Genomic DNA, 13,925 nt, shown 5'->3' with positions numbered 1-13,925 from the left:
GAAGAACTTGTCTGTGTTTCAGGTAATGAGGGCCAGGTTTGTTGTAACTAAACTACTTTTACCTCACTACACGAGGGATGTCAACCACAAGTCACTGAATATCTCCTTATCCCATCCTTTCCTCTGTTGAGAATAGAGAACAGATGCAGGTGAGTGCACATTGAGCACTTGTTCAAATGCAGTTTAAAATGCATTGCTCTCTGTCCTGCCTCTTTTAAAAAGGGAGAGATAGGACATGTTAGAGCTTTTTTCTGAACCCATTACTTGCAATTAGCTAGAATAAGCTGCCTGCCAACTAAACAACTTACAGGAGTGTCATGCTTCTGCAAAATCTTTCCTTACTGAGATCCCTCTTGTTTCAGGATTCTCTAGCCTGGGGCCTTACTGTCTGGTTGCAGGTGTATTGACATCCCCTGCTTGCATGCACAGCCTAGAGTATGGCAATTCTGGGTGTAATCCAACTCCAGACATAGCAGACTGTCTTTTAAGTGTCCAACTTATGAAAGGTGATGGTTGCGTCCCTGTTGGAACAAGTGACAAATTGTTAAAGTAATTTGTATTTTACGTAGGTACACAAACCAGAGCCTTCTTATAAGGTCAACCCACCTCAACCACCCCTTTCAGTCCCTGTGGCTGAAGGAAAAAGTGAGTGGTGAAGTTGATCAAGTGAGGTTTATAACCTCCCCCTCTCACCCTGATCTCTAGCAGTATATTACCTGGTTACCAAGGTTCAGTGACTGATTCAGCTTGTGCAGATGGATACTCTTATTTATAAAAGGCTCTGATTTGTATATCTATGAAAAATACAAATTACTTAAAAAAGCTTTTTTCATTTTAGAAAAGACACTTAAAGATGAATGAATCATATTGTAACATTAGGATATTTTGTATTTTCTGGTAGTAAAGGAACACCTGTCATCCATTGTCTTGGGAAATCATCACTCAGTAAGTTTCCGTAATTCATGGTCCTATTAAATCCCCTGATAAATAATTGATTCTTTATTGACTGTTTCAGACGGATGGGTTTGACCAACCAGAGCTGGGAAATTGTGAAGATCTTTGCCCTGCTTGAACTAGGTGTAATACTCTTTGCCAGTGCTGTGTACAATTTTTCACTAGCACTGATCATTACCATAGCCTTCACTCCTGTTGCTCTTCTCAGCTCACCTTCTCCGACATGGTAAGTTTACCCTGCAATTATTGTCGTCTGTGAGTATTCCTCTTGAATATTATTGGCGAAATTAGTAAAAAGAGGTTACTTGTGGCTTTGTACAAAACACAAGTCTTATATATTATTTTTTCTTATCACAGGCATTGCTTTTTGTGAGGTGAACAAAAAATTCTTGTTTTACATTAAATAGCTTTTTATTCAAATCCAAGTAACGTATGAGCCTTAATCTGTACATGATGCATACAAGTGCACAAAGCAGTGTTTCAGAGAGAAAAAATCTCAGTGTGCATCCCAGCAACTCCTGAGTCCCTCTGGACACCCCTCCCACTCAAGTAAGCCATGACCCCTCATTCTGCATTCTACCTCAAGTATTTTTAATGTAAAAACATGGTTTGATATCATGAACCTTTTAATCATGAACAAGGCAGAATCAAATATTTAGAAGGGAGGACACAACACAGAATCCAAGAAGGGAAATTTAGCTGCTACACTCAAGACCAGTTGGTGGTGACTGCTGGGAGGTGCTCTCACCCAGAATGTATTGTGTCAGGAGTATATATTTCTGTCATTTTCCCTTAAAGAGACTGTTTTGTAGAGAAATGAGTGACCAATTTGATCACTGGGTAAAGGGGCCTTAAGCCAAATAACCTGAAGCTGCCTTTGCTTTTCAATTTTGTCAGCTCTTGCTCCTTTGATTATAACTTACAGCATCTCCCTTTTATGCTACTTTCACAGGATTAACATCACTTACTGGGTCTCTCTCTCTCTCTCTCTCTCTCTCTCTCTCTCTCTCTCTCTCTCTCTCTCTCTCTCTCTCTCTCTCTCTCTCTCTCTCTACCCAAATGTGGCTGTGAAAATAATTTAGAAAAATAAAGAAATAATAAAAGATAGTAGATAATGAAAAATTATATGATGATAAAGAAGGAAAAATTATTTGTTCCGATACGTAATACAAACCATCGGTCCTTTAACAATAGGAAGTAGCTAGCGGCAGCTGGAACGGTCGTAAGCTTCGAACAGGGGAGAACGGTAGTTAACTGCTTGTCCGATCGTCGCGCGGGGAGTGGTAAACAAATCACTTTTGCTTTCGGCCGGTGTGGTGGAGAGACGTGTTCGCCATCGCTCTGCCCGCTTGTCGTTTGCTTCAATTCTTGAGTATTTGGTTTCTATTTCTGTTTATCAGGAGTGATAGTAAGTACTTTTGTCTCTATTTCAATTGATTACAATGAGTGAATCAGAGGAAATTGAAATTTCACCGCGCCCTCCAGTCGCCCGTAGAGTGTGTCCCGGGCTGGAGGGACGTAAATGTGGGGGGTTCAGGTCCTTTGTGGAGGTGGACCCCCACGAGGTTTGTACTCGTTGTCGAGGGCGAGAGTGCTCTCGTAACGAGCCATGTATGGTTTGTATGAATTGGTCCGAGGCGCAGTGGGTGCTGTACGAGGGCAGGAAGAGACTTAGGCCGGCCAAGAAGTCATCGGAAAGTCCAGTGACTCCCTTGGTGACGGACACTTCGTCCTCTTTCCTGCCTCCCGGCCAGCCCCCACGGTTTGCGCCTTCCCCTGCGGGGGGGGTAGCGGAGTCCTTTTCCTCCCTCGATCCGTCGAGTGTGGAGGAGGGCGCTCGCTACCCGGACGTACAGTTGTATTCGGGGTCTTCTGTCCGCTCTGGGGGGGGAATTTCGCCCCCCAGGCGCGGGGAAGCCCCTCCTATTAACCCGACTGTTGCTTCCGCAGGTGTGCCAGCAGCCAAGGACGACTTGGGACAGGTGTGGGAGTCGCTGGGACTGCAGGGAGTGCCCAGCATCCAGGGGTTGCTACAGCGGTTGGCGGGGTCGGCCGTGGTCACTCATGGTGCGGTGACCACCACGACGACCACATTAACTACCCCCGCGTATGAGATGCCACCACATCTTGTATATACGCCTCACATAATGTCGGTGACACCCACGGTGGCAGTACAAAAACCAATTGCCGCCGTTCCAAAGAGGACGATGCCACCACCACCTGGATTTTTTCCTTTGCCGACCCCGGACTTCCGCTGCCCCAAGAGTACCCCCCTGGACCTGCCGCCAGTGCCACGGATGTCGGTGACTGTCGACAGGACGCCTGGCTCTCCCTTAGTACCTGCCGTGCCTGCCGTACCTGTGGCCGCTCCAGCGACTCTTTCCGTTTCAGGTACACATTCCCTTTCAGATGTTCCTGCTGTTCCTGCTGTTCCCGGACCTGTTCCTGCCGTTCCCGCTGCTGGTGTTGCTGTAACAGTCTCAGGTCCTTCCGGACAGGTGCAGTCGGGCCCTGTTGCTTCGGCAACTGCCCCGGCTCCCTCCTGGATGGAAGACCTGACGTCTGTCCTGCGGAGCCTGGCGAAGAAGAAGAGAAGAGGAGAAGTGTCGTCGTCGTCTTCATCGTCTTCTTCGCGTCTGCTGCCTCTCCTTCCCTTCGACTTCTAAGGCCAAACAGCCGAAGAAGAAGAAGGTTGCCTCCTCCCCCCCTAAGAAGACTCCTTCGGGATCTTCTAAGGGCCCGGCTCGCTCAGGCGAGCTGGGGAGCTCTTCTGTTGGTCCTCCTGTTCCTTCGGGTGCGGGGCCCGTCGCTTCTTCTGCAAAGAAGAAGTCGACGGGGACCAGAGGTGCATCAGCTTCGGCTGGTGCGTCCTCACCTGGTGCTAGTGGTTCTGCCGCTAAACCAGGTTCCGTCTCGGCTGCTTCCCGTTCGCGAGAAGCACCGAGTGGACGCTCTTCTAAAGAGGACCGTCCAGCCAAAGTCTCGACGACCGAGCTCGCTCGCCGTCAAGACAGCGGCACGGAGCAGAAGACTGGCGAGAGTCGTGCACACGACTCTCGCCAGGCCACTGGACGCTCTCGCAGCGACCAGCCGGCTGCTCGGGCTGACGTGACGGTCACTGACCGGCCACGGGTTGAGACAAGGAAGGAGTCCCCACGGCCGCAGGTACCAGCCACGGCTGATACCAGCGGTTTGACGCGCCGAGAGGACGCTGGCCGGTCTCGACGCGAAAGGGAGCCTAGCAGGTCACCCGTCCGCCGCTCCCGATGGGACCGGGCGGAGACGGTGACCAGCGGCAGCTCGCCTGACGCTAGAGAGCGGTCTCGACGTTCTCAGCCGAGCCAATCGCCCCAGGCGAGCGGCGACGCTAGGCCTACTGCTAGACCGTCACCGCGGGTTGACGATCGGCAGCAGCCCTCGACGCACGCTGGTCCTGCCAGCGAGCGTGGGGGGAGCGTCAGGTCTGCCTCTCCTGTACCTTCAACCTCCTCGGGCTATACCGGGAGGAGCGAGGTACCAAGGAGCGATCACGAGAGGTGCGCCGCTCGACAGCCCAGCTATGACGCCGTACGGCTCAGGCACGGTCTTAGGACCGACCAGGACGTAACGCGCAAGTAGTTGGAGGCGACCGTCAGGGGTCTGTCGCTGTTCCCTCCCTCCTTCTGGAAGGAGGAGTATCGAGGGATATGCTCTTGTTGGAGGGACTGGACGGTCCTACTCCGCAAGACGCTGTGACGCCCGAGATACAGAGGAACTTCGCGGAAGTCATTAAGCTGATGCGTCTGCATAATGGCCTCGCGGAAGGATCGCCGCTACCACCATCAGAGCCCACGTCCCGGCTCGAGTCATTTTGGGGTCCCAAGAGGGAGCCCAAAATGATGATGGGGTTGCCACGATCGGAGCTTGCGGACTCAGTCCTGGATCAGGTGGAGAATCTCGTCTCAGGACGGGAGGACTCGCTGAAATCCGGACGGTCCTCTAAGCTGCTTCCTCCTCCTCTACAGCGGCAGAGGCGTTTCTACGTGCCATCAGAAGACCCGATACTGCCGAAACAGGTTAACCCGGAGTTAGCGAGGCTGACTCCAGGTGTGTCCCTGCAGCAGCTCCTGTCGGAGAACCTGTGGTTCTCGCAGCAGGAGGCACTTGCCCTGGAATCTACCGCTATGGCAGCATTCCAGGCAGTTTCCTGGTTGGATTTGTGGTCCCTCACAATATCCAAGGTAGCGGCCGGCTCCGGGAGTTCTGCTCTCGAAGACGACGCTTCCTTTAGGAGACTGTGCCAGTCTGGAGGAAGAGCTATCTCTTACCTCGCCCATCAGACTGCTAACCTGTGGGCCAACTTGGTTCTTCGGCGTAGGGACGCAGTCCTTACCCGAGTGACCAAGGGGGCTGGGCGTGAAGCGGCACTCGGGCTAAGAAATGGACCTCTGAGGAGTTCCCCAGCTCTCTTTCCTGGAGAGATGGTGGACGCTGCGGTGGAACGGCGGCGCACTGACGAGAGTGACCGCTTAGTCCACCAGGCAGTCTCGAAGGTTTCTGGGCAACCTCGAGTAACTGCGGCCAAACCAAAGAGCTTGGCTAGCGCTTCCACGGCGGCGAAGACGGTTGCACCGTCCAAGCCCCGTGTGAAGACTCCAGTTGTTTCAACTTCTGCGAGAGGAGGCCGCAACCAGCCCTCCTCCCAGCCCTCCTTTCCCCGAGGAGGTGTTGGAAAGAAGTCGAAACGAGGAGGGAAACGCTAGGGACGGCGTTCCCCCTCACCTGCTGCCGGAAGTGGGGGGGTGCCTGGCGAGCCATTGGGCGACTTGGCAGCGCTACGGCGCCGAGAACTGGATAGTAGACGTCCTTCGGGAGGGATATCTACTACCCTTCGAGTCTCGGCCCCCCCTCATCTCCAAACCGGTCCATCTACAGACCTATGTCCGGGGATCAGCAAAGGACAACGCTCTTCGACAGGAGATCAAGACCATGCTGGCGAAACGAGCTGTAGAAATCGTGGAGGACCAGTCACCGGGCTTTTACAGCCGCCTCTTCCTAGTGGAGAGGCCATCGGGGGGCTGGCGCCCGGTGATAGACCTCTCTCCCCTGAACCGCTTCGTTCGCACGACGCGGTTCACGATGGAGACGGCACGCTCAGTGCTCGACTCGATCAGGGGGAACGATTTCATGCTTTCGGTGGACCTGAAGGACGCGTATTTTCAAATACCCATCCATCAGTCCTCCAGAAAGTACCTCCGCTTCATCTTCGACGGGACGGTGTACCAATTCAGGGCACTTTGTTTCGGTCTCTCAAACCGCCCCCCAGGTGTTCACGCGAGTGTTCACTCTGGTGTCGGCTTGGGCCCACTCGAACGGGAGGAATTTACGTCTTCTGAGGTATCTCGCGATTGCTGTCCTGGCGAGCTCCCGCTCGCAGTTGCTACAGGACAGAGATCGACTCCTCAAGTTTTGTCGCGATCTGGGGATCGTGATAAACTACGAGAAGTCCGATCTCGAACCCAAGCAGAAGATGAAGTACCTGGGTATGCTGATAGATACGGTAGCAGGGCAAGTCTTTCCCGCAGACTTGCGTATCAGCAAATTCAGGGAGGCAGCCGGCCGGTTCCTGTCGCGGCAGGAACAGGCAGCACAGCAATGGCAAGTCGTGATCGGCCATCTGTCGTCACTCGAGAAGTTAGTCCCTCACGGGCGTCTTCACCTGCGGTCTCTCCAGTGGAGACTAAGGGAGAGTTGGTCTCAGGCCAAGGATCCTCCTTACTTTCCCGTGGCTATCACGGAAAAGGTGAGGCAGGACCTAGCCTGGTGGCTCGACGACAAGAACCTCTTAAGAGGAGTGCCCATACGCACTCCCCCCCCGGAGATGCTTCTGTTCTCAGACGCATCGACCGAGGGATGGGGCGCACACCTGGAGGAGTTGCTGACTGCAGGTGTGGGGACCATCACGGAGAAGCACCTTCACATCAATGTCCTGGAACTCAAGGCGGCGTTCAACGCTCTCCAAGAGTTTCGGGACCGCTTGGTTGGGACACTCAGTGGTGTTGGATGTGCGACAACACCACAGTAGTGGCATATGTCAACAAGCAGGGGGGGGCCTAGTGTCCCTTCCGCTCCATCAGTTGACGGTGCAGGTGCACGAGTGGGCCACGGCTCACTCGATAGAGCTGTCAGCACGCTACATTCCAGGCAAGAGGAACGTAGTAGCAGACAAGCTCAGCCGTCGGGATCAGGTGATAGGGACCGAATGGTCTCTACACCAAGATGTGGCGGAAAGGCTCTTCAACCTGTGGGGGCGACCGGTCGTAGACCTGTTCGCCACCCGGCACAACAGGAAGATCCAGGTGTTCTTCTCGGCCGTGCCGGGACCCATGGGCAGCTGCAGAGGACGCTCTCCAACACCCCTGGGACAACCTCTTCGCTTACGCCTTTCCTCCCTTCTGTCTGATTCGGAAAGTGATCAGTCGAGCGCTGGTCACTCCCAATCTCAGACTGATCCTGGTGGCTCCCAAACGGCCTCAAGCCGTTTGGTATCCGGACCTGCTGGCTCTTCTTGCAGACGCACCGAGAGAGCTACCCAACTGGCACAACCTTCTAGCCCAGCCACACGTAGAACGGTACCACCGCGCAGTCCAGTCCCTTCAACTTCACGGCTGGCTGTTATCCACCATCTCTTGCGAACGAGAGGCTTTTCTCGTAGCGCAGCAACGAGAGAATGGCTGGACACGTCAGACAGTCCTCTGCAGCTGTGTACCAGGGGAAGTGGGCCGTCTTCTGTGGTTGGTGTCGTAGACAGGGTTTGTCTCCTCTCAGAGCCACTCTTCAGCAGGTAGCGGATTTCTCGTGTCTTCGCCGAGAGAAGCTCTCTCAGTACCCACAGTTAAGGGATATAGAGCCGCTCTGGCTCTCGTCCTAAAACTGAGGGGACTGGACATCACGAATTCGTTCGAGATATCCTTGCTAATGAGGAGCTTCGAAAGGTCTTGCCCACCCAGGGAACTCAGGCCCCCTGCGTGCGGTTGGGACGTGACTCTCGTCCTTAGGAGTCTGACTCGAACACCGTTCGAGCCACTCCGAGAGTCGTCAGACAGGGATCTGACCCTCAAGACCCTCTTCTTGCTGGCCCTGCATCGGCGAAGAGAGTAGGGGAACTACATGGCCTTTCTTATGATGTTAAACATACCAGAGGCTGGGGATCTGTGACGCTCGATTTCGTCCCGAACTTCGTAGCTAAGACTCAGAATCCGTCGATCCCTGACGACAGGTTCGAGTCTTTCACGATCCCCTCCCTGCTGGACTTTACAGATAACGATGCGGATGAGATGCTGCTTTGTCCTGTGAGGGCGCTACGGCGCTATCTGAAGAGAACTCGACATCTCAGGCCTGAGTGTCGACGCCTCTTCGTTAGCACTGGGGGTCACCAAGAAAGAAGTCTCCAAGAACACGCTTTCTTTCTGGCTACGTGAGGTGATCAGGAGAGCGTACGAAGCTGATGGTAGCGACGACATCCGTACGCTCCGTCCGAGAGCCCACGAAGTCAGAGGTATCGGACCCTCCTTGGCGTTCCGTAAGAACTTCTCCGTGGCGCAGGTCCTGAAGGCAGGTGTCTGGGCCAACCAGACCACCTTCACGTCCTTCTACCTTCGGGATATTGCCCACAAGTCCTTGGATACTTTTTCCTTGGGACCTGTGGTGCTGCTCAACACGTTGTGTAAGCTTACCCAGCACCCGAGCAGGCAGAACAGCATCGATTCCTGGTATGAACTGGGAGAATGAATGCGTGAATGAGAGAGTGACTGGCTTCTCTTCACCATCTTTTTCTACCTCTACCTGTGGGCAGAGGGATACGGTCGTTACCTTGCTGAAAGGAGGCCGATGAGGTAAGCTATTCAACAGAGCTCCATCCTATCTCTTTAACTAGAGATAGGAGTAAATATCCACCACTTTCTCCAACAAGGGGGAGAAAGTGGATGCCAACATGAGACAAACCCATTACTTTACATTTGCTCATGTAAAGGAAAAAGTTCTTACAATGCTGGTACGAAGAGATACGCTTGCCTCTCTCTTAGTACTCGGCCCAGAGGTCTGACCATTGATCCTGCGGTGCACACCCCGATCAATCGGACAGAGGCTTGGATCCCTCCTCGCTCTTACGACCAGGGGCAGGCATTCCAGGGATGGACGAACACCAGTCTGTTCATCAAAAGACTCAGATCTTCCACCCAACCAAAGAAGTGAGTCTTCCTATTGTTAAAGGACCGATGGTTTGTATTACGTATCGGAACAAATGACAATTTGTCGAAAATTGCATTTTTCCTAACTATACAAACCTGAGGTCCTTTAACATAAAGTCCCTCCTCATGCCACCCCTCACTCTGCGTAATTTGCATGGGCCAAAAGCAAAAGTGATTTGTTTACCTCCCAGTCGCGCGGCGCGCGACGATCGGACAAGCAGTTAACTACCGTTCTCCCCTTGTTCGAAGCTTACGACCGTTCCAGCTGCCGCTAGCTACTTCCTATTGTTAAAGGACCTCAGGTTTGTATAGTTAGGAAAAATGCAATTTTCGACAAATTGTCATATTTAAATGAGGATGCCTCCTCAGATGATGGAAGACTTGCTCTGAGAGAGAGAGAGAGAGGAGAGAGAGAGAGAGAGAGAGAGAGAGAGAGAGAATGCATATATCTGGAGAAAAGCATCAGGCAGAGGGTTTAAATTGTTTTTGTTTTCTTTCATGAAATATCTATAAACTTTTCCTTATTTCTGTGGGTGAAGCTGAGAGAACATGCTTATGAGAGGTTCCATTATATGCAGTGTTGAGTGACTTACAGTACGTACTGTCATATATACAGGGATGAAAGACCAATTATAATCAAAAGATTGTCATGACTTGCTTTATATGAATCTTATGGGTTTTGAACAACACGAGTGAAATCCTAATCTTTTAAACTGAATCTATTGGTTAGAAAATAATGAGAGGTATAGAGCAAAAGTTTGATTTGACACAAAGGAAGCGCAGTTAAAATATTCAAGTGGTCATTTCTTATTCAGAATACCCTTTGCACTCTAATACACATTTTGTTTATGGTGTAGTTTATATCCCTGTTTCACCATTTTGATTTGTTGCTTTTTTGTACCAGTGATATTTATAAATCTTTGGCAAAATCCAGCTTAATCTAACAACAATAAAAGTAAATTTTGATAGTTGTTTGCTTGACAGTAGAACCATATTGCCAACCGTAATATAATTCTTACTTGTCACATGTTTTCTGAGGGCCTTTCATTTTACATCTTGAAGTTGTCAACAATACAATGTCTCACCTTCATATAAATCCTTGTATATACAGTACGCATTTATGTATATATGTATGTATGTACGCATGTATGTTTATGTATATATGTACTGTATCTAAATGGCTGTTGATATGTTGGTTTGTTTGTAAGTTGGTTTTTAATATGTATTGCATAAATTTTTTTTTATGTTTATACTCAAATTTCGCTCTGGGCACCTATTTTGCTTGTAAGAATTTTTGCAAAGAATGGAAGAACTTGAGAAAGAAGAGCCTGTTCCTCTATCCCTTTCCCTGATTATCACAACGAAAGGCAAAATCACTCCCTAAATACAGAAAAAGGGCGAACCAGTACTTAACTTGGGTGAAGAGGCAGATTGACGATCCATAACGAAAAAGAATAACGAAACCAATAAAAAGAACAGATAGCTATAAAAAAGCGTGCAACGCTGGGAGGCTATCGATAAGAATGACGCCGCAGTCCCCTTCAACAGGGTAGCTGGGTGTGACCTATAGGTCGGCTCCCCGTTTTCAGGGTCTTTTGATGAGGAAAAGGCTAATTGGAGGGGTTACTGTGGTAGTGTTTAACACTCGCCCCAGTTCTATACCGACACCTTTTATTTAGGTGAGCGAGTCAGAGACTTCTGACATGTCCAATTTAGCAGTTCTCTGGTATCATAGCAATATTTTACTAGAAATAGTGCTAAAGAGGACACATTTCACGGAGCGACACGGCTGAGCCCAGAAATAGATTTTTCCTACGTCAAAATCCCTTTTGTGATTAACTGCCACGTATTCTTCTTACATCACGAGAATACTCGTTCTTACTTGAAAATTATTCATACTTATTTCTATCTTCCCGATTTAACTGTCTGTGATGAATTCCCGTTTTACGTATTCAGTATGTATTTTTTAAAATCATCCAGTATTATAAGGAATTACTTTGGATGCAAGAAAGGTAAAAAGAAAATTAAATTTAGATTCAAGTAGCTATTCAAAATTTAGTATTTTTTCCGATATTTGGAAGTTATGAACTTGGAGAGAATTTCACAGGAACAGTGTCAGGCATTGGAAGTTCGTAAAGTAAACAATGCACACTGCCATCTGTAGCAAAAAATGTAGGTTATAACTCATAACTGTATTAATGAGTCCCCTATACATAGCTCACAGTCACAGTGACCATTTTTTGTTTTCATCCAGAAATGCAATTTATATGTAATCAACAAATTAACTGAGCTCTACAATGTAAGTTTAACTATACAGTATACAGTAGTACAGTAATTGAAGATTTTGCTTGCCTATATGACACATGCAAACACCAGTGTATTACATATTTGTTGTGTAGAAACCATTAAATTAGATTGCATTTTGGGAACAATAGATATTGCATGTTCATATGAGTCCTATAAAAAGATTAGGTATGGTGTTTAAATTTTGTGTGCTGGTCATTCACTTGTAACTTCATAATATTGACAAGTCTCTCTCTTGCAATCAATTGAGTCAAGTGTGAAATGCAAACTTTTCAAAGGTTGTGGCAATTACAGTTTTCTTTCTCTCTTTATAAATCTTATGAGTACGTACTCACAGGTTGATTTTCATACCTTAGAGAACTCAGCATGTGTGAACTTGTTTCTGTAAGTTGCTCATATTCAAAGGTTGAACTTGATATACAGTACATACTTGATAAAGTTAATCTCCTTTAATGTAATGTAATTAATGTAATTTGTTAACTAGTAATTATAGTTCATTACATACTTACGAGAGTGAAGTGTAAGTGAGATCGTAGGTCAGGTTATAACTAATTTATTCATCCAGAATTCATATAAGTCATACTATTTAAGTGATGGAATGAGAAGTCTAGAACATGTAGAAACTAAGACTGAAATGCATGAATTGTAGAAAAGGTTGTTAAAGTTATAGGGAATGTATTTGACCTGTCTTATCACCTGATAGCTAGTAATTACAAATACGTATAAGATGGATGAAGCCTCTTCAGTAGTATAAGGATAATGTTTGGAAAATCCAGGCTTTGTTTTCTATCCTCCTGGCTGTCATTTCCTTTTCCTTAGCCATTATTGGCTTTAGCTCACTGAGGAAGCAGCTGCTGGATTCTGACAATTAGTGTCGTCTATCACGTTTACCATTTCCTTTCATTTAAAAAGCATATAAGTTTGTTTGAATATTGAGTGTTTTGGAGTTACTGTAATAGCAAAACTTGTGTTAGCTGATTTAGGTTTTAAATTCAATGTCCAGGCACAGTAATATGTCAGACCTGCAACCTTAGTACTTACATATATATTTATTTTTCTCACTGGAAAAAATAATAACTATTTACTATATATGGCTCTCCTTTATTTACTCTAGACTTCCTTTTTCTTGTATAGGAGATAAAAAATGAGTGTGCAAATAGACAGCTGTATTACCTAACCTTCATATAAAATGGAAGGAGCTGTTGTGATCATAGGATTTATATTATTACAAATTAGTTTAATGAGACCTCTAAGGATACATTTTTGTACTCTTAATGTGGCTCTTTTGAAGGTTTTGTTCTCAAATGAGAGCTAGATAAAATTAAAGAAGCTGGATTGTTAAGGAAGAGGGAACAATGGAAATAGATGAAGAGTGAAGGCATGAAGCATTGCAGCTAAGGTCGAAGTGTCACTTTAAAGAACCTTCAACATTAACAGTGTGCCATGTAAGGGACTTCTTATGGGGATGTGATAGTAAAAAACGAGGATTTACTTCAGATTCTAAAAAGTCTTTTGAAGAAATTTTGTTTAAGTATTTGATTATTAGGTTTGATTTTTTTCAAAGGAATTGAGTGCAATTTACATTCAGTCTCATATTTGTGTTTTCTGTTCTTTCAGGAAAAAACGGCTAGCTAAGGCATTACTTTTGATCTTAATCCATCCGATGGTCATGCTCTTTCTGTCTGTAGCAGCGGACTCATACTCCAACTACAGTGATATCCCAGTGCACAAGTTCCTCTGGAAATCTTACATAGCCACCAAACGTGCCCTTATGTATAGTATTGTTGATGGCATGATATATTCTAATTGGGTATTCCATGTAGCAACACACTGTCTTCTGCCAGTATGGTTACTATTTTGGCAAATAGTTCTCTACCCTCTTCACTGAGCTTTAGTTTAGCTTAGACTTTCTAGTTGTGATTTTTTATTTTAGTTGTAGTTTCACATACTTTTAGGGCTTTAATTGTATACACTGATTACCCAGTAATTTGCAAAATATGATTTTCACAATGTCATGTAGATTAGTTACTTTATTAGGTAGATTAACAGTATTTCTTTAATTTTCTCGTATGTACAAGTTTTTACATATTTTCATGGAAATACTAGTTAATATACAAGTTTGAGTCACAATTTTTATATTAAGTAGTTAGTTGGCTAGTGTTCATACCAGTCACATTTTATCAACAAAGTATTTACAAAAGGTCACATTTTTTGTTTTTAAAAATTTAATCTAACAAGGACCACAAACTGACTAATCATTTGATGGACAATGATTTCATATTGTTTATTTTAATGTTTGTATTTTGGTAAAAACATTGATCAGTATCACTAACCAATTAAAGGCATTTATTAAGATTATGAAACTAAACCACCACGTCAAAATAAAGGATTCATTCTTAAACAGAGGTAAAAAGTTGAACAGCCAGGAGATAGTGATGT

At 46.9% G+C, this 13,925-nt stretch overlaps 1 protein-coding gene across 2 annotated transcripts in view; it reads left to right on the top strand.

The window, feature by feature from the left end:
* LOC135201021 (glycosylphosphatidylinositol anchor attachment 1 protein-like) overlaps positions 1-13,679 on the top strand; it is a 91,744-nt gene extending 78,065 nt beyond the window's left edge. For both annotated transcript variants that reach the window (XM_064229854.1, XM_064229855.1), the window contains exons 12-13: positions 1,016-1,180; positions 13,104-13,679. In XM_064229854.1, the coding sequence (XP_064085924.1) occupies positions 1,016-1,180; positions 13,104-13,374 (436 nt within the window). In that variant the 3' untranslated portion in view covers positions 13,375-13,679. The remainder of the gene's footprint in view (positions 1-1,015; positions 1,181-13,103) is intronic.
* The last annotated feature ends 246 nt before the right edge of the window (positions 13,680-13,925 follow it).

This window comes from Macrobrachium nipponense, chromosome 27 (genome assembly GCF_015104395.2).
Source record: "Macrobrachium nipponense isolate FS-2020 chromosome 27, ASM1510439v2, whole genome shotgun sequence".
Lineage (NCBI taxonomy): Eukaryota > Metazoa > Arthropoda > Malacostraca > Decapoda > Palaemonidae > Macrobrachium > Macrobrachium nipponense.
The sequence above is the reverse complement of the archived record's forward strand: the minus strand, read 5'-3'. Positions and strand labels throughout refer to the sequence as shown.